This window comes from Vanessa cardui, chromosome 23, assembly GCF_905220365.1.
Source record: "Vanessa cardui chromosome 23, ilVanCard2.1, whole genome shotgun sequence".
Classification (NCBI taxonomy): Eukaryota; Metazoa; Arthropoda; class Insecta; order Lepidoptera; family Nymphalidae; genus Vanessa; species Vanessa cardui.
In genome coordinates this window covers 4155880-4177619 of record NC_061145.1, presented here as the reverse complement: position 1 = coordinate 4177619, position 21740 = coordinate 4155880, and the positions used below count along the sequence as shown (strand labels likewise).

Here is a 21740-nt window from a genome sequence, read left to right as displayed (position 1 = left end):
TATCCAGTACGATTGAAAGTAAAATACAATTTTTCCAGACCTATTAAATGAAACAATTTAACGTATAACGTGAAGTTTTTGCGACAAATGTATTTTCAATACTGTACCTTAAATAACTTCATGTTAGATCGATGTAACACGCAACGTGGAAAAAGTATATCAAATACTGATAAATAAATAGGAACACACAAGCAAACGGTTAGTTAAAAAATATATCGCACACACGGTTCGTGGAGACCAGTGCAGCGTGACGGAGAATAAAAATCATAGGCGGATCAGAGCGGGACTCATTGACGAACAAACCACCGATGTAGGTGGTCCGGAGCCGTGACCCACAAATGGATTTGGTGACAACGTGTGAGTGCTGGTGATAAAGACAGTGAACATGACTTCCCTTATATACGTCATCGCCTTTGCGCTGCTGGGACAGGCTAGGTCAGGACTCGTTGAACTAAACTGCAGTGATAACGCAACATGTATAGATCACATGGCTAAAGAGTTTGTAAGGAGTTTGAGGCAGCAGAAAACGATAAAACTATTCGATATATTAACGATAGAACCAATAGGTAATAAACAAGCGAGGTCCAATCAAGACCCGCTAACAAGATTGATAACAACACACGCGATAAGTTTCGACTGGAACGACTTTACGTTCAGATTCTCCAATCCTGAAGATCGAAGTGATGCATTGGATTTAGAAGTATTTGAAAGCAGAAGTGTTAAAGGTTGGTAACTATTTAATAATTTAAAAGTAGAACTTCGAAACTTATAAGATGTTATTTGATGTGACATCGAAATTTTAATTGAACAAAGTAATAATACTTATACACAATATCTAAGATGACCAAAATTTCATATTTTCATATAAAGTTTAGATGTTTTTAAACTAATCCACAATAATGAAAATAATTTGAATTTCGAAGACAATCATCAAATCAAAAAAGTTGTATCGTTTTTATCTGTTAGTGTAAAATTCAATTAGTTCCTAGCAAGTATTGCAGATGTATGTTTAAGATTATTAGCTGTTAATTCATAACTGTCAGAACAATGTCTCAGCTAAGTGTATCTTCACTTTTCTGCAATGGAAAAGCGTGAAGATATAATTTGTGATAAAATATTCACTTATAAGATATCTTGTTAACACATCAAAAGTAAAAGGGTGTAAGTAATACCGTAATTGCTAATGAAACTGATTGGTTTCGACTGATACCGTTGAATACTTTATGACATGAAAATAACGTTCTTAGCGCAAATTTTATGAGACGTTATTGGAAAATGTATTTATAATATAAATTAAAATACACTCAGGAATATTTAAATTACGTTATTCAAGTCGGTAACACAACAGAACTTTATGCTTCTATCAAAGCATACACTTCTCTTTGTATATTTCGTTCGTACCAAAAAATTCCAATATATTTTCCATAGCGATACGATTTACATTCTTCCTCACATGAATTCATACATTTTAAATCGTTTTCTTTATCGTATTTTCTAAGTATCGTGATGCACATAATTTCTGTTAATTAATAATGTTCCTACTTTCATCGGCGTGAATTCCGATTCAGCGGTTTTCTCGCATCTCGTCGTAGAGAAATCTCGTCAAGTTAATTTCTTGATAACAGTCTTATTTGTAGCTTGAATTGAAAATTGAAATCAATCATTCGTATGAATAAGAATTATAATGCTTAGAAATTTTATTTTATTACATTATTTATATACTTACGCTTAAACGGATTTACTGATAGAATGAAATTTAGAATTAAGGTAGTAAAAGTAGTAATCCTGAACTTACGGATTCGTCGGTATTTCCTGGTTGAAGTTTGCTTCATCAATTTAAATCACATTTTTCAAGGAGTCATTTAATATAGGGACGTCATTTGTAAGATTTCATTGCATTTTAATTTGCGAAAAATTAAATTTTATTTGACATTTCTAACCATTTCTAACTCTACGTTTGAGCTGAATCAATATCATTCATCATTCATGAATATAATTCGCCCAATGCTTTACATAATTCTCTTAATAAGTTGCTAGATTATCTTGTTAATGGTTTTATTATAATTTAATTCACATCAATCAAATTGAAACATTTATTCTATAACTTTTTTATTTTGTCGGATGCAAGCAAGTCCACCCAGGATATCACCCACTTGTCGCAATATATTCTATAGGCAAGAAGAAACACTTAGTATTGTTGTTTTCCGGCTTGAATAATAAGAGATACAAGAGACTCTCAGCTCCGAGGACTGAGGCCTTGAGGACATCTTGTGCTGACCATATTTTTGAATTATTTTTAACAGATGTAATTAGATGTATAATAAAGTATTAAAAATGTCTCGTTAGTCTAGTGGCTATATATAAGGCCGCAATTCCAAAGACTGGGGTCTGACCTATCCGGACCACCGGACAGTTCGCCAGAAGATTATTGGGTTTCTGTTCAAAATTCCAGTAGTAACCCAGAGTCTGAAAGTAATTTATGATGATACGTCTGCACTTGAATGAGCATTCTTTTAGATTAATAGTTAGAGCATATTTATTTTGCTAAATATGTCCTATATAATTGGCTATTTTATCGGCACGACGACGACAGCACCATCATCATCAGTAAGAATAATGTTAATTTTTTTTACATAAATACTTTCGTTAACACAAAAAAAGTTTATTTATTTTATTTATATACTCTTTATTGCACACCAATATAGACAAAAATAATAGGAACAATTTTACAAAAACAAAGAATAGAAAAATGTACAATAGGCGGCCTTATCGCTAAAACAGCGATCTCTTCCAGGCAACCTTTGGTAGAGGAGAGAGATAGGATGGTAGGGGTGTACAAAAAGTTCTTTTTTTCTAATCATTTTTCAATTCGAGTTATATTTGACGTGTATTTCTAACATTCATAATTAGTCCACTTTCCAACGGATATCCTATTTACTCATCGTTTGGACAATATATATATAATATGTCAAAATGAGACATTTATATGTGAAGCGGATATAGCTTTTCCGTAGTATTATGATGAATTATTCAAAACGTTTTCTATTTATTGCGTTGTATCACGCGAGCTTGTTACGATAGAGACACAAGTGGTACATTGATCAGATGCTGCGGTGATAGCATCCGGTTGATTTTTTTGTTTCTTTTTTAAAGGATTTTTTATCTCTATTTCATTTACACTCATTCACTTGTTTATAATTAATTGACAACTTAGATCATATCTGAACACATATGTATTGTAGAGTTAGGATCTTTGACTATCAATATAAGACATTTTTTTATAAAGTACTAGCGACCCGACCCGGCTTTGTACGTGTGCAATGCTTATACTAAATTTTCTTATTTCTTTCCATATATTATATAATTTATACACAAAAACTTTCCTCTAGAATCACTCTATATATTAAATAAACCTCATCAAAATCCGTTGCGTAAATTTAAAGATATAAGCATACATAGAATAAAACAGTAAACGACTTTGTTTTATAGTACGTAATGATAATGATTTATGAAATATTCTGCTTCCCAAGGGTGTCGTTAACCTTTCTTAATAAATGGGTTACTTAGGTCTTTTTAAATCAAATCAAATCTTAATTTTCATACCATTACTGTAATATCCTTACATTTTATAATCTAAATAAAACATGCCCACGGTATCGCCCACGTTTAAAGTAGGGGAATGGAAAGTAGGTGTACTCTTTAATCCTTACAACGTTAATGCAAAATGTCAGAACCAATCGTGGTGATCATAGTGACGGAATGAGTAGGAAAGAAAACAAAAGGTTTATTTATGATATCAGTAGGGGGACGATCAAATGGGCCACCTGATGATAAGTGGTCACCAGCGTAGACAATGACACTTTTAAAAATAATAACCATTCCTTTCATAAAAAAAAACAATACCTCATTATTGAAATTTGAAGGTCAAACGAAAGAAAAACAAAAGTTTTTGTGTGTGTGTGTGAACTTATTAGTTTGCGTGCGGTAATATACTTTAAACAATATGAGAGTAAAGCCTGAGCTTTGCTTCTAAAAGGTTTTTAATATATTATAAAATACTGATAGTAAAATTTGATGATGTCGTAAATTTTACGACCAATACTCTTATGCTAGTGTTAAGGTATCTTGTGTTAGGTTTTAAGTTAATGTATGTTGTTATCTAGGTGTATAGATAGGCGTTATGCCTTTGACTAAGATATGCTGTTTAGTCATTGATTTAAAAAAAAATGTTTTTCTGTTCCTTAAAATAATTGAGATTGCTTATTTGTTAAAAGGACTTAATGACTCCATAACTCGCGATCCATAAGAGTATTCTGCACACCAGAATACATAAGAAGAAAAAAATAATATAGACAGATATATCCAGTTGCGACAAAACTTTTATTAGTAGACTTCCCCAAAAGTTGCCTGATAACCAATTTACCTATTTACCAAATACTTTATGTTGTCTATTTTGTGTTGAATTGAGACAACATCCCAAACATTATTGTGATCCCAATGTAAGTTAAGCTAAGTACTTGTGTTATGGAAAATCAGGAGTAGCGACGGCACCACAATCACCCAGATCCAAGACAACATTGAAAAATAATGGTAATCTACATCGACTCGGTCGGGAATCGAACCCGGGACCTCGGAGTGGCGTACCCATGAAAACCGGTGTACACCCCACTTGACCAAGGTCGTTATTTAATTATTGGTGAACAAGTCATCCAAGAAAGTAAAAGAAATATAAAAAGATGCATAAAAGATAAACACGAACAGTTCTACAGAATCTAATTGCGGTGAAGCCACTCATTATTTAGCTGACCATGGCACATGATTTTGTTAGAATTCACCTCGTATCTCATTAGTGAAATATTGACACACAACAGCTATAGCCTGAAAATGCTCTGTAGTTCTCCACTGAAAATATGATCAAATGAATGAATCAAAACTAATTCTAAATTTAAATTTCCTTAATGTAATATTAACTTGTGTGCATAGACAATTATGATAGGCAGCAAACGAAAACATCATCAGACAATATGCTGAGCTCATATAACATATCACAGAGATTTTTCCCGTAGGAAAATTTTGTATGTTACTGTAACATAATATATTTTTTTCATCTTTATCTCGTGTTGAAATGAAAATCCAAAAATAAATTAATTGATCTTATTTCGGGATAAATTCAATAATATTAGAAATTGAGTTGATTTCCTGTATCTGACGGCCTACTTTTGTATCGATTAGGTATCAGTTCGAAAGTGAACCATGATCGAAACAAGATAAGAAAATAGTATATTATTGGCAATCAAATCAAATGATTTCCTTAACTCAACTTGTATTTGCAAAAAACACGCCTCACTTTTGCGTGACTTTAGTCGATGTTAAGAAAAAAAACAAGGAAATCAAAAAAGTTTGCTCAAAAGGCACTTTTATTGCTACGACTGTTCTTTCAGGCGAGATAATACTAACAAGTAAAAAAACAATTCCCATTATACAAATGCGTACAGAGAGAACAACAGTCAGATGAAAAAGCTCGACCAAACATAAATAGTAAAAAGATCCTGTGACAAAGTAGTTATCTCCCATATTCATACAAATACAAACAAACAGACGCACAACAACAACAACAGCCTGTAAATTTCCCACTGCTGGGCTAAGGCCTCTTTTCCCTTTGATCAGAAGGTTTGCAACATATTCTACCACGCTGTTCCAATGCGGGTTGGTGGAATACACATGTGGCAGAATTTTTATGAAATTAGACACATGCAGGTTTCCTCACGATGTTTTTCTTCATCGCCAAACACAAGATGAATTATAAACACAAATTAAGCACATGAATATTTACTGGTCGATTGGGCTTGAACCCGCAATCATCGGTTAATATGCACGCGTTTTAACCACGCGACCATCTCAGCTTCGCAGATGCACAAATGTATTTATTTACCTGATGCATTTTGTAAGTACAGTTACCGTGTCACTGATTGGAGAATTAAATTTACTTGATGTGATTTAAATCAGTTAAACTAGAGCTTAGATGTCGTTATATTGTAAATAAGCTTACTGATGAGTTCTAGAGCTCAGAAGCAGATACACTTAGATAATGTATTCAAGCGGTTTATTTGCTAATTAGTTCTAGATGAGTACTACATTGGTATAGAAACGGCTTAATCAAATATTTACCCGGTTTTAGTTTTAAGTACGATCTGATTAAATCTCATAGATAATATTATTTATGAGTATGTATTTACGGTTTAGTATAGGTATATATGTATCACGTCGGGGTCATCACTGTATTTACGGTATAGTACCTTATTTGGTAAGCGTGAAATAACTAGACGCAGCAGGAATCAAGTCTGTTTAATTGAGTATCTATTACAACACTGAATAATAAAAGTATTTGACATAGTATTTATAGTAGGCACAAGTAAATTATGATATGTATAAATGTTTATAATTCATCATTATTATCAGCTCACTGCTGTCCACTGCTGAACGTAGCTCCCCCAAGAGCGCGCCACGTTGCTCATTCATCTGCGTCCCTCATCCAGCTTATACCGGCGATTTATAATTATTGTTCTACTAATATTTTAAATGTGAAAGTTTGTGAGGATGGATGTATGTATATTAATTACTTAGATTTGGGTGAAATTTTACAGTAATATAGGAAATAAATAAGAGTAGCAAATCGATTTCAATTTATAATGATTGTATTTAATTACGTCAATATATAACGATATATATAAAGCTCCCTTGCGAAGCCGGGGAGTGTCGCTAGTTATATATATTTAATTATTTCCTCGTTTATGATTTTCTTAAATAGTTATTAATAAAGTTAGTTCTTTACCAATGACTTAAGGAAAATAAAGTTTCTGATTGGACGTGACAACAGACATATATAATATATATGTGAGTTGATTTAAGCCACCTCTTTATCGAGAAAATGGTTTTCTCAGAAGTATAATTTTAGCGGCCTGCTTGTTTCTTACTAAGATATATTTTAAATAGTTGCACGTACTCAAATTAAACTTTATATAATCGAACGATTTTTTTAAATATTTTTCTCATCAGTTGAACTTTTTAGATACATATATTTTTATTTATTTAAAATTATAGAATAGATTTTTACATATAGCTTTGATATCGCTTTAGCATCTCATAGTGCAGTCAAACAGCATCCTAATTAAGAGGATAATTCGAGGAATTCTTAGTATTACGATTACGTCTGTCACTTTTCGTTTAGCTAAGTCGTTTGAATTTCAAAGGATTCAATCCTTTAATCGAATTTGAATACATCACGAACCAGATAACTTCGCCTCAAAGATTAAAGATGCTTTATTTAAATTAAAAATAACCTCTAAAAATAGTCTTAGCCATAAAATATATCATGAAGAATTTCGATAGATATCTACGAACAAAAAGGCAAAGAGATTTGTTTTTGTTTCTATATTTTTATTATGCCATTCATAAATTCAAATAATTGGCTAAAAATACTTAATAGACAAGGCATATTATTCAATTAAAGATTAAATAAATGATAAAAGAAGAGCTACTATTAGTTGACTTTCAGACATTTTAAATACAAAGTTATGTCACTATTTTTTTAGATAGCCGAGTGGTTAAACCGAGTGCATCTTAACCGATGAATGCGGGGTCGAACCCAGGCGAGCTCCACTGAATATTCATGCGCTTAATTTGTGTTTATAATTCATCATACGCTCAGGGTGAGGGAAAACATCGTGAAGAAACCGGCATTGTCTAATTTCTTAGAATTTCTGCAACATGTACATTCCACCAACCCGTATTGGAACAGCGTGGAGGAAAATGTTCCAAACCTTCTCCTCAAAGAAAGAAAGAGGAGGCGTTAGTCCAGCAGTGGGAAATTTACAGGCTGTTGTTGTTGTTGTCACTATTTTAAATCTTGGAAAAGATTAACTAACACGTTAAGAGTAATTACTCGATAAAATAGTGATTCGTTTTAAATTTAATGCTAAATGATTATTCTAAAGTGCTTGTAAAAGCCTCCTTGGTTTGAGTATATTGATTTTGAATTTGACTGTGTTTGTCGACAGATTTTCATTTATTTTAATTGTTTGTTAGCTCTTGAAGAGTTTGTGTTTAAGACGAGTCAATTAATTGAGAAGTAAGAGATGGTAGAGAGAAAATATTCCATCAAAAACATAAACTTAAAATGAGAGCCAAGTTCAATATTATGGTACGTACCCTGCTATGTAAAATTCGACCGCTGATTTGACTGGTTAACTTTGTTGACTGTTAATTTTGAAGTCTATGACGTCATAATGATTGTAAATTTAGTTTTTTCACGACTTATAATAGTGTGGGTCAAATCTTTCAGCTGTGCATTACTCCACGCAATTAAGATAACATTCGGAAACTACTCGCTGTTATTGTTGATGACAATATTTTTTAAATGTTCGTTTTATCGAGACGCTCTGAGAACATTCATGTCGATTTTTCGTAACATAATCAAACGATAACCTGATATTTTGTTTTTTTAACTGAAATTTGAAAAATGAACACATTCGAATTTATTACATATGTGTGTGTAAAAACCTAGTATGTACTTATTCAATAGCATGTTTGCTGTAATGACTCTTAATTAAAATAAATAAATACTTCTTTTTCAGATGTTTCGGATGAAGTTCCGAAAAAATCTAAAGGCAAGGATGAGGAAGAGGTCATCGAAGATAAGAGAGTCCACATACGGCCAATCAGTAAGTATTTGAACAGACCATCATCAACCATTGTTTCTTGACCTCCATATCCCTTAACTGGCGATAGTGCTGTGAGTTTTTCTTCCTTGCAACTCAATTTCTAGTTTTTCTCAGCATTGTTGACATATACTCCTCACAGAAAAGAGTTATACTAAATATTTTATGTAACCCTTTCTAGTGACTATACATATATACTATAAAACATATTTATCTTTAATAATTAATTTTAATTAATTAATTAATTAATTCCTTACTCAAATCTTTATTAGCTTTTTTATCTTATATTTTGTGTAAACAAGCGAATTTATCTAAAATCTATTAATTTTTGAATAAAAAAAAAATAATATGATAATCATAAAATGTACCACCTATATGGCTCGTATTTTCATCAAGAATTCCAAGATAAAAGAAATGTACTACCGTTAAATTGATTAAATATTTTATTTATAGTGTAATGAAATTTCACCATCGTAATATATTGGATCAATTGGATGGAATAATCTGACGATTCGAGATCCCGTTTCGAAGAATTTGATTCTAAGAATTCGATTCTCAGTTCCGGCTTGTGAATTCATTCATTCGTCCAAAAATATATACGACCTTTTTACGGGATTTTTTTCAAATTTACATTTTGTATAAAAAAAAACTTTTTGACGTTGCAAGGGTTGAATATGTTTGACCCGGATGTATTCGTATAGTATTGTGCCGTGATGGTGCAACTGTAAAATAAAAGTCTGTTGTTTTTTTAATTGTAAGTTCAAATCGTCGAATTACTTACGTAATTGGTCTGAAAGGTCCAAAAGAAGCCAATGATCATCATTACAAATACAACCATTAGCGTGGATTCGTTTGTGGACTATCTATTAATCTCAAATCAATCTAATTTAACATTAATTCCACATACCAAACTTTATAAAAGGATATATTTAGCAACTTCTCATACGTGTGAAAGAGATGAAGATTATCAATATTTTTAAATGTGGTTTATGGTCCTTATGATCTCTTATAATATATCTACTAACTGTAAGTCTATCACATAAGAACATACATCCCACGCTTTTTTTCATATGCTTATAAAAGAACAGGTCCAAGTTTTTTTAAAATAGCTTTTTTGAATTATCTAAGATTGCTCCATTAATAATCTGTAATAATATTACAAATATGAAAGTAACTGTATGTCTGTCTGTCTGTTGCCCTTTCACTGTCATATAAAATAGTATAAATTTGAATCAATTGTTTTTCATTTGTTTTTTTTATTATTATTTAAAGAAAAATAACAAAGCCTATGTTCGCTCGCTCACCCTTCAAACCAGAACACAACAATACTGAGTACTTTTATTTGGCGATAGAATAACTGATGAGTGGGTGGTACCTAACCAGACCGGCTTGCACAAAGCCCTACGGTGGTTGGTGGTGCAAGTAACAAAGCCATCAGATACTCCGACGAATTTTAGCGGCACGACTGCCAAAACTTTTAGCTCTTCGTTCAAGTAGAACAAATCTATACCTAGAAAGTTTTCTTTTTACTAGCTGTCAAACTCATTCTCAGTCAAATAGGCACCGTGCAGAAACAATAGAGGGCGTTATAATCCCGACAGTAGAGACACCGTGCGAGTAAAAAAAGAAACTTCCCAGACACATTGGTGGCAGGCTGGCAGCTGTCAAGTCTGTAAATATGATTTTACAATGATCAAATTTATAAAACATGGTTTTTTACCAATTAACAATGAAAGTAATGGGCGCTACAGAAGGTGGTATTTTTAGATGGGAACCAGTTATTTAGATGTCTATTAAAAGAAGTAACGGTTATAGATTAGATTCAACGATCGACGAAAATTAAACTGTCTTCCATAACAGTTACCCACAAAATTGGTGATTTTTATATTAATAAAATCAAATAGTACTTTTTAAATACTTGAAGGTATATTTACGTGTGTTTTATAACTGCATTTATCCATTTCACTCTTTTATCCCTAAACCATGGCATGTGAATACTATTAGTAGGGTAATAGTAAAATTTTACACCCTTAAAGTTGTTTTTGTGTGTATTACGGCATCCAGAAATACAACAATACATTTCGATACTCAAATTATCAAAAATTAACATGATAATTCAGAAATATTTTCCGTTGTTTGACAGTAGAATTTCTGAAATTGAAGGTAAAAGTTTTGAATATGAGTCACGAGATGGCAGAGTCATCGCTACGCACGGTGCCTATAATCTCTAACTTTTACACATACAATGTGATTTTGTTCAAGATATCCCAATGTTTTTAAACAAATGCATTTTCTATTTTAATATAAATGTGATGAAAAAATCACACCCTTTCCGACGAGTGTTAAATCAAAGCATGTGACAGAGGACCGTTATCAACGTCACCTCTCGCTTAATTAAGAGTTGTATCCCCTTTTTATAAGCTTAACAAACTGGAGCTACACACACACATACATAATTTTAACACATATAATATGTTTTAATCAAATCTGCCTTTGGAAAAGTTTTGTTATTTCTATGTCATTATCAATATGGAAATTTGTTCTTCTCAAGATGCGTCATCGCAAAGGCACACTTTGGTTACGCTGACGCATCTTATAAACTAAAATACAACAATGCTAAGTATTGCTGTTTGACAGTTGAATATCTGTTTTTACTTATATTTAAAATAAAGTTTTGTTACCATACAAAATATTTCACCAGATTTACTATAAAAATTAAAAACTGAGGTCTTTATATGAAATGAATCAAAAGAAGGGGTAAATAGGAATAGTAGTTAGTGGTTCCTTGATTGATTAGCTATACATTATTCTTTCAAAAAAATATAGTGACTTTAAAAACCAGTCGTACTAAACCAGTCGTAAGAAATTTGTATGATTTTCATTTACAATTTAACCTCTTAAACGTGAACACAACGTACTTAAAAATAATTATATTTTGATTATATAAAAAAAAATAAGTCAAGCTAAATTAAGCTCTATCAAAACGAATTACAGTTAAATTTTGTATGTGCTGTCGATGTACATAGGATGAAAAGTGAGCTACATTATGTCACAAAGTCCGATAGTACATGAAAATCTACTCAACTCCTGTTGGTTTATGAAAATGAAATAGTTTGGAAACATTATTGGTTATGTTTTCTTGAAAATTTAAGATCTATTAAGAGCTCATACATCATTCGATAGCTCTATTTTAAATGGTTATTGAAATGACATTTAAGTATATTATATATGCTACGTGGATACCTGACTAGGACATCGCCCAACATACGCTGAAAGTTTGCCCCACATATGTCGCGGAGAGGCAAAGTTGGTCCGCAAAGTTGACCGAGAACTCTCTTTGCGAACAGCCAAGATTTCACCTGCAAAAATAAAGTGAATTATAAGAAAACATATCTCAACGCTAATAGTATATCTGTTACTGAAAAGTAATTCGGTACTAAATTTCTGTACTTTAAGAAATCCAATAATTTGGACATTGGAAACGTCTACAACTTGATCGCCCTAGTATGTTAGGCTGTTCCTGTTTTGAACTCTCTCCAGTTGATTTCGTCTTATTGGATTCTGAGAGTGGCTCATATATTTGCACACACTAATGTACTATATATATGCATTAGCTTACCTCCGGTTTGGTTGTGAAAGAATGGCCGCCTAATATCAGCCTTTATATTTAGACTAGTGGTTTGATTATCAGAAACAGACGTCATCAATTGAATGAGGGAGACCAATAAATTGGGCCCATTATGTAACCTGACACAAGTCATCGATTTTGAATGAAGATAATATTTATAGGAATTGTCGAAACTGCAATAGCTAATGATGAATTAAATGTTCAAACCTGATCCTAAAATGAACAGTCCTGAAAAAGTACTCTCCTCTTAAGAAGTTATTATCTTATTCCACAATTGTGAGTTGTCCAGAAGCCTGACATTATTTCGTTGCCAATGATGGATAGACATGGAATTAACTAGGTTTCTCTAAGTTATATTAATCAATACGACCATAAACTCATATGATCGCCTAAATTTGACGAGGTTTTAAATATTTAATAAATAGTCTGTCGAGCTGGTCGTTAGGTATTACGCATAAAAGAGTATCCTATGTACTTTGTTATGGTTGCTCATACCATTATTTCACTAATACCAGCACTAATTCCATCTGTTTCAGTTGTTAGACTTTGATTTGGTTTGATAATATTAGTCTATATTTAAAAAACAAATAGATTTTTCAATGTTCTGAAATCCATCATCATTTAAAAGTGGAGTATGGAGAATGTTCTGAAGAAACATTTGAGAAACGCTGCACTTTGACGATGAATATATTGTAGTGTGTGTGAGAAGTTACGATATCTAAATGACTTAACGAGGTAACTTATGTATGTATCGACAGTCTCGTAAGATCGAATAGATGCGTATCAATTTTGCTAATGAAATTACTCGAACATCTATACATGGTTCAGCCTTTGATGTCATACCTTTGGGAAAGTTAGGGTAACTGTACTGGTGAATACACATTTGTCTATTTCGTGGTGTTTGTATAAGCCAATTAAACAATATAACTCGAGCAATTCATCTCCAAATTTGTAAATGTATGTTGTATTAATGTGTTGTACATACTAAACAAATCGATGAATACGATTATTATATTTTAAGAACTTAACTACAAAAGGCCATTTTAGCAGCCAAGGTTGGTGGTACATTGGTGATGTAAGGAAAGTTTTCTTACGAAGGTAGCTAGCCCACCCGCCTATCTATAAATTATTAAAAAAACGACTCATTCTATATGCACAAATCTAGTGTAGGAATATAACTTATTGGATAGCCGATGTTCTAAATAAGCGACAATTCTCTACCATGTTTGTTTTCACCTATTTCATATTGATAGCAATTCATAGCTTAGTTAATATACATATATAAAGATTGTTAAAGGATGCTTGACATATCTCATAGACTACAGGCCCATATCCAAAAAATGGATGGGTCATATGAACCACTAGGTGACGTATATAGGACGATATAAGAGCATAAAATAATAAGATTCAACTCTATGCCGTCACTTGTAAGCTGTCCAACTGAGTGGTGGTGAGAATTCAAAAGCGCAGGTAGTGTGAGTACCTTTTAGGTCATTTAATTTTGGACGGCATTTTTACCATGGGTAAATCCATGAAAAATAATATGAAAGCCCGCAGTGCCGTAAAAAATTATGCGCCACGAAGTCGGTAATTTTTTTGATTTTCTGACAATTTCCAGGGTAAATTTGGTCATTTTATTCTGTACGGCATCAGTTTCATTCTGTTTCAATACAGCTTCTAATCCATTATTCCGCAACGCCGTACAAAAATCATGCGACATTAAAAATTTTTGGTCATGGACCTGTAGTCTATCAATATTTTATTATGCTTTTCATAATAATATTATGTATTCTTTCTGTCCAATATATTTGTTTATTTTCGGAAACGGTCGTGATTAATCCACGAACACCAAGAGTTAAAACTATTTTGATATTAGCAATACCTAACACATCTAATTAGATAATTTTCTCTTATAATACCATTATGATTATTGTCTAGTGATAACAGTTGTAAGAAATAAATGTTCCAATAAATCAAGCTCTTTAATGTATTCATAAAAAAACTATTACTTTTATCTTTTTGATGGAATATTTTCTATCTCAAAACAAAATCAAATAATATTAACAACGATGATCGTCTTTTATCGTGCTGTTTTATTGTTTTACGACCTTATTTGTTTTCCAAATACTTTTGTCTATAATTTAATGATTTATTTATTCACTATACAAACGATTTAATGATTGGAACTCCATTATATTTTCAGTGATACATTTACATCGTTTAAATAATATGACTGTTATGATTACAATAAGTTTCTAATTATTTATTTGTAATAAAGCAATTGGAAATCAAATGTATATTTGTAGGATTATCATCAAGCACGATAAATAATAAAAATAAAAAAATAAATAAATATGAGACACCAATCACATACATTACTGTGATCACAATGTAAATGACTAAAGCACTTGTGTAATGGAAAATCAGAAGTAACGACGGTACCATAAACACTCAGACCCAAGACAACATATAAAACTAAATGATAATATACACCGACTCGGCCGGGAATCAAACCCAGGACCTTGCAGTGGTGTACCCATGAAAAATGGTGTACACACCACTCGACCACGGAGGTCGTCAAAATATTACATTATAAAAAATAATAATTCTGAAACCTAAAATCCTCGTTTAAGATTTACGATAACACTAGACTCAGTTCAACCATGATAAAAAATTACTTATTAAAATGTAAGATATTTTTATTGCTTGATACGTTTATAAATCAATAATAATAAAACGAGGCTATAAATTATAATAATTTACGATTGTTCATGTCACGGCGTTTTAACTTCAAGCCGTAAATAACAATGAACAAATATCGACACTCCGATATCTTTTATTGTTCTATTTGTGGCTTTCGAAGTGCGAAAAACAAGTCAAAATTTATAATATTTGAATTTCTTTGCCATTTTTATTGGAAAATAGTGCTTTCATCCATACTTTGTTGATACTTTGGCTCTATATTTTCCATGTTAAGAGGTGTCTTATTTATTGACTAAGAATAAAATACGTATTTATCTGTGTCAAGTGTGTTAGCAATTCATCATTAATAGTAAAGGAAAAAACATTGATGTATAGGACGTATTTATTAAGTTCGTTGCCACATTTATCAACATTCGTATTAAGGGTCGATGAATTAATGTTTGATAATTTTAATCTATATTAATTAATTATATATTTAATTTACATATATCTATTTCGTAAAAATTGTACTGTGTTAATTATAAGCTTTATATTTAATTAAAATTTCAGACTTAACGATTCAAAAACGCTTGTGAGCTTAAATCCTGTCTAATTGAAAAGGTTATATCGATTTTTATTACGATATGAACGAATTTTCCAATATATTTAAAAGTTTGCGGTAAAAATCCCGTATTTATTGGTCTAAAACGAGGCTTGAACCCTCGTTATAATTTTATTAGCATTTACACTCCAAAGAGATTTTGCTAATATTTTTTATCAGGCACAGTATATTAAAATAGACCGTCGAAGGTACTAATTGAAGTAATGAGTGAACAAACAAATGCAAATCACCGTTGAGCACATATCGACCTGTTTGTTATATCAAGTGACCGTAATTACTCATTTGATTTATTACTCTGTGTGAATTTTGTAATTTACATGTTAGTAATTTTTTTTTTTTATTAACATAAGAATTAACAACATTAAATGCTTAAATATATATATACAAATATGAACTAAAACTAGTTACTGTATAAATCTTGACCGCGTGGAATGGTGGCAAGAATGCTAGCAGCATTTCCCCGTTGAATCGCAATTCCGATCCTCTGGGCAAAAAACGAACCAGCCCTCTTGTCACCAGTGTAGGCAATGAGGCGAGGTGTTATACTTTTGATGAAGCTTTTTGCTCCACTACTCCAAGGGCCAAGCGTTTCAACAGCAAATGGAACAAAAAAAGTAATTAGATATAATACACGAATATTTAGTTATTTTTTTGGCTTCAGCTTTTTCCGCAGCGGCACCGGCTCTTAACATTGTTTCCCGGATATGAGATGGGGCCAACGTGTCAACACATGTAGCGTCCCACACAAGGGCCCGACCTCGTTCCCAGGGAACCAATGTTAATCCATCAGGTCTCTTACCATCATCACGACTAATTCCACGAGGCTCAGTAAGAGCAGGAACGTCGATGGTGGCAAGAGCCCTTTTTATTATGTCATTAAGAGAACCGTGGCGGAAAAGCCTACCTGAACTCCTTGGGCAAGAGAGACCATGTAAACCGAAAGAGTCTACCTCCTTTCCATGACATAATTGTTCTGTGAAAAATTGTTCTGTGTAGGCGGGGGCGGAAGCACAGTTGTTGGGTATGGCAAAGGATGCTTTTCTTGCAAGAATGCGAGCTGCATTCTTAAAATCTCCATCCATTGCTTTATTCTCAACATTTTTCTTTAAATCAAATTTTTGAGGTCGTGATGAGTATTTTGGAATTGAAATTTGTTTATCTAATAAACTATTTTGGTCGATAAGGAACCATTTTTGGTTTTATCGACATGAAAAAACTTAAAAGAAAACGTAAAAAGATTTTGCCATGCCGAATTACTATTAGAAAGACAATTTTGAAGTACAATGGATAAAGATCTAGCTAGAGATATTCTCGCTCCCCTAGGGATTCTTTTTACTAAAGGTATATTTTTGTGACATTTTGTTAATAGATTTTCAAAATTAATTGAATCTGTATCACTGTTCGAATTAGTAGGTAAAATAGAAAAAGTATCATTTGATTTTTCTAATGGAAGGCTATGACAGCGGGTTGTATGAATTTTTAAGCCTTTTTGGCTTCTGAATAGCCTCGCATTTTAATTTATTGTTAGTAATTTAGGTATGAAAAGACCTATTATAGTTTGATTGCTTAAAATGATTTTTATTATGGAATACAGCCAAATGACTGACCATTGAGATGGTAAGTGGTGGTCCTCAGCTGTATTTACTACACATTGCTTTGAAATATTACCACTCCTTACCACCAACAGTTTCAAACAGGAACCTAAAATACTACGTTGGTGTTAGGCAGTAACATGTAAACATAGATTATTTTTCGTCATCAGCCTCTTCTTCGGCATTTGCGTAGATTTTGATTCCTTTATGACCAATAAGGCTTTGAGAAATAGTTTGGTTTTATAATTTATGAAATTTGGCTAGATGTTTCCATGTATGGGTAAAGCCAAATTAATCAATTAAGTCATTAAGCCCATTCATTGAGAATGGTCTAGACTATGGAAATCAAGCTAAAGAAAACAAACGGAGCGGATAATAAATAATAATTAAACTTGTCTATAGTTTTATTTTTAATAACAAGTATCAAATAAAAAAAAATGTTTTAGACTATTGTAAAAACTAGTTGAATACGATAGCTTTACCTCAGAAAAATAAATTGATGTAGTTTTTCTAATACGAGTCAAACCCCATTTTACACCCTCAAGGGGTGAAAGATAATAGCAAAATATGCTTTCTCACTCAAATTGTCTCCATACATAATTTGATCTAATTTAAGTTTCGTAAATTATGCGAATAAAAGTTACAACTCTAGTAATTGCCACTTAAGTAATACTTCAACTGTATGTACTCAGAATTGAGAAATTTTAAGACTATATTATGATAAGGTTGAAAATTATAGCTTGATGAATGTAATTGAAATTGTAAAAAAATCTCATTGTATCTTCAGAGAGAAGACGACACAGAAGAAAAGTGATGCAAGCGGTTATCCCCCTACTTTTCGGCATGAAGTCCGCTGGTGTTGTCATATTCGCCCTGTTCATGGTCTCAGTGATCACCATCAAGGCGTTCCTGGCCAGTAAAATGGCTCTCATGGTTACCGTTGGCATGGCTATAAAGAAGTTGTACGAAAGTTATGGTGGCGGGTAAGTTGTCAATGTTTACTTTTTTTTTAATTTTCATGATGAGTTGAGCTATATAGATAGATAGCTAGTTTTGTCTCAGCTGCTCAACTTTGTATGAATACCAAAATTTCGCATTTAAGATCGAAATATCGACCAATAAAAAAATATGTATTGGTACGACGAAGTTTCAGATGATTTGATTTTGAAAATTGATGATATTGTGAATCAAACTCTGACTTATCACAAATGCGACATCTGTATCAAGCTATTTCATACTAATTATGATTAGTTAATGAGGCAATCATCCCCCTTTCTCTTAAAGTTATAGTACACAGTATTGCTTCGACATAAAAAACTTTCATTCCAATTTCTGTAAATCATGATTGAGACCTTTGAAATGCTTTTATTATTATTATAATTGCTTGTAATGTATTATTTATTGTAAGTCATTGTTGCTTGTTTCGTAGTGCTATTGAATTTATTATTATTGTATAGACGGCGATGTTTTTTTTTTCTGTTGCTAATTAGAAAATATATAAACGCTTAATTTCTAAAAAATTAAAACGCAAAATAATGTGTTTAATGATTAATGAAAATGTTTTCTTACCGCTTCAATTAATGTTAATAGGAATTTCTAATAAATCATCCGATCTGAAATCGGAAAACAGTAGGAAAGCAATAAGAAAAAAACACATCGATGTCTATACTGTAAGGAATTTTAATAAGTTGCTCGCATGACTGTACTGACGTTTTTACTGTACTGACTATTTGCAGACACGCACATGACTGTATATACATATTTAATTTATGTGATTTCACCGGACTTCTTGACGTGACGGTACCATTCCTTTGCTGAATTTTAATTTAGAAATAATTACAATGAAGAATTTACTGATGTTGAGATATTCAATAGTTTTGAAAAAAGAACAGTTGTTAAAATATATATAGCTCTCATTATTGAATATACTTTATGAAATTATAACGATTGCATCTAGACAACGAATACCAAAATGTAAATAGCATCAATAAATTATTTGAATTACTCATTATATAGTACACTACACTAAATAAAATACATTATCAGCGATCTGGGACTTAGACATGAATCTACGACGATCGACCAAGACTCGACTGGTAAGAGCAACAGTAATGTCTGCTCAACATTCCTCACTCACCATACATTTGTTTGCATTCCAGCGTCGGTTTGCAAAACCATCCATACCTTTACTCGCAATATCCCATCGATTTTCCGAGCGCCTCATCGCACGCATACTCCGTAAGCGGAGTGAGCCCACAGTTCGCATCTCCAGAGATGTATAGCCCCACAGCACTGGCTACACACTCCCATTCACACGAGTTGCTACAAAACGACGCGAGTGCTCAGCAGTCGCAACAGGCGCCCACTGTACTTGTTAACTCGACACGAGCAGCGGAAAGGTGGGACGGTAAGTCGAAACTGCTCAGATATCTTGAACCAGTCGTTGACAAAATCAGAAGCTTCGTCGACCCGATAGCGAGCGTTTTTTACGATGCGATGCCAGCGACATTCAGAGGTCTCAATTCTGATGTATCTACAGCTAAGAATGTAGAACCAGAAGTTGAAGAGAAAGTAAAACGGCCAAGGGAGATACTGATACCACAGCCTAGACACATAGCACAGAGGAAGATGTCACGTAGAAAGTCACCGAGACAAAGACCAAAGAAATACGTAGAATTTAAAATAGACTTAGATAAATTGAAAAACAGTAAGGATTTCCTTGATTATATTAAGACTAAGAAATACAAATATAACTATCCAAATACGTACTACTATCCTCGAATGAAATACTACATTAATCCGAATACATTCACACCAAAACCAAATAATAACAGACTCTTGCCATATAGAAAACCAATTCTAAGACGTAATATTTATGTCAATCGTAACAATGTGTCCATGACCACTCCCAGCACTGACGTTATGTCATTAGAGCCAAGTGATTGGAAGCCGATAGTTGTATTTAATATTAGTAATTCTAATTTGCACAGTAATAAAACTAAAAAGATACGTAGAAAGAAAATAATGAAAAAACGTAAACGAGTTAAACGAAGCATAAATAACAACGCGTCATTAAAATCGTTTGAAATTCCAAAAAATAATAATTTCGAAACAAATGCCAAAAATTTCGTAACAAACGGTGCAACAACGAGCAGAGGTTTCTTTGATTTCTTTACTGATCCATTCACAGCTTTTATAAAAAAAGCAGATGGATATTCCAAAAAAGTAATAAATACTTCGTTACATACTGAAAAACCTCCAAAATATTACACAATCACATACAATTTACTAATGTTTTGCTTAGATGCTATTGATGGTTTATTCGAAGTTCATGAAGTAATACAAAACCATCTTGACGATGGAATCGATGAGAAAAAAAAGACTAAGAAAAAGATAAAGAAAAAAAAGAAACCAATCGCACTCCACCAACACCACGTTCCGCATAAAAACGATACGTCGAAAGTATAGTAGAGTCATAAAATTTTGGATATTCTCTGATATCCCATACGTTATTTCTAAATATTTATACGAGTTTCTATATTGGTGACGGATTATTACTTTTCTTATTATTATTTAATTTGAATTTGTATTTATAAATGTGTAGTAAATATGGGTCTTTTGTAAATATCAATTAAAATGTATTTATTTGTTTGTAAAGGAATATTATGTTGATTACACTTAATGTTTTGACTAATTAATTCAACAGTCTTAACTTTACCTTTCTTATGTACTTCAAATATAACGAATTAAAAATCAAACGTATTAAGTGTAATAATATTTTATAGTAGTCAATCATTTGAATTGATATTTGCATTGTTTAAAATCTTTGTTGTATTATGCAGGGTACCGGCGACGTCCAATGTTTTATGGAACCTCGCGCGCTACTTCAGAATCCTATTCGGGCTACCAGACACGCCGCTAAGTTCTCCATCAATGACTATGCCTATGTATGCTTTACCTCAAATGCAGAACGATATGCAGAGCCAAATGTTTAGCCCAACGATGGCTATGCCAACAGCTCAGTAACAAAATTGGACATTGGATCAAATTTATTGGATCAAGTGGCGTCGATTAGTTAACATTCTGCTAAATGTCAGATTACCACGTAAACTATGCTTGATCCTGTAAAAAAATATTGCGTGGTGATCTGACATTTAGCAAAGTTATCGCAGACGCAGTGTTTTAAGTTTCTGGACTGGACTTAAATCATTTCTCTCTGCTTCTTATACTTGATCGTCCAGTTAATTTAAGGCATTGCGTTTTGCTTGACAATGTTTTGAGACTGATTCTTAATTCTATAGTTTATTAGACTAAATCTGAGGTATTATAAGCGCGAGCCCGTCGACTTTATTTATTAATAATAGATAATTTATTTTAGGTTGTTGTAATAAGGCTTATTTATTCAGCACTATGTGGAATAAAAAATATAAAACTGCATTTTTTGTTTTTCATTTACACGACAAATACACGTGTTTAAGCAAACGCTGTATTAAAAATAC

General features: G+C 32.3%; 1 protein-coding gene across 2 annotated transcripts; it reads left to right on the top strand.

The window, feature by feature from the left end:
- Positions 1-208: 208 nt before the first annotated feature.
- On the top strand, positions 209-21678 carry LOC124539894. Of its 2 annotated transcripts, XM_047117253.1 has the most exons (5): positions 209-725; positions 8634-8720; positions 18029-18224; positions 19401-19648; positions 21084-21678. In XM_047117253.1, exons 1-5 carry the CDS (start codon positions 386-388, stop codon positions 21161-21163), a joined length of 951 nt encoding a protein of 316 aa, XP_046973209.1. In that variant the 5' UTR covers positions 209-385; the 3' UTR covers positions 21164-21678. The 2 variants fall into 2 exon arrangements, with proteins under 2 accessions (XP_046973209.1, XP_046973210.1); XM_047117254.1 differs by lacking the exon at positions 19401-19648 and having other exon boundaries at positions 218-725.
- Positions 21679-21740: the final 62 nt, after the last annotated feature.

Excerpts from the sequence above, each read along its gene's own strand:
- LOC124539894 (XM_047117253.1), top strand. The coding sequence starts at position 386 with ATGACTTCCCTTATATACGTCATCGCCTTTGCGCTGCTGGGACAGGCT. Across the intron at positions 8,721-18,028 it reads AGTCCACATACGGCCAATCA|AGAGAAGACGACACAGAAGA; the intron begins GTAAGTATTTGA and ends TTGTATCTTCAG. Across the intron at positions 19,649-21,083 it reads AGCAGCGGAAAGGTGGGACG|GGTACCGGCGACGTCCAATG; the intron begins GTAAGTCGAAAC and ends TGTATTATGCAG.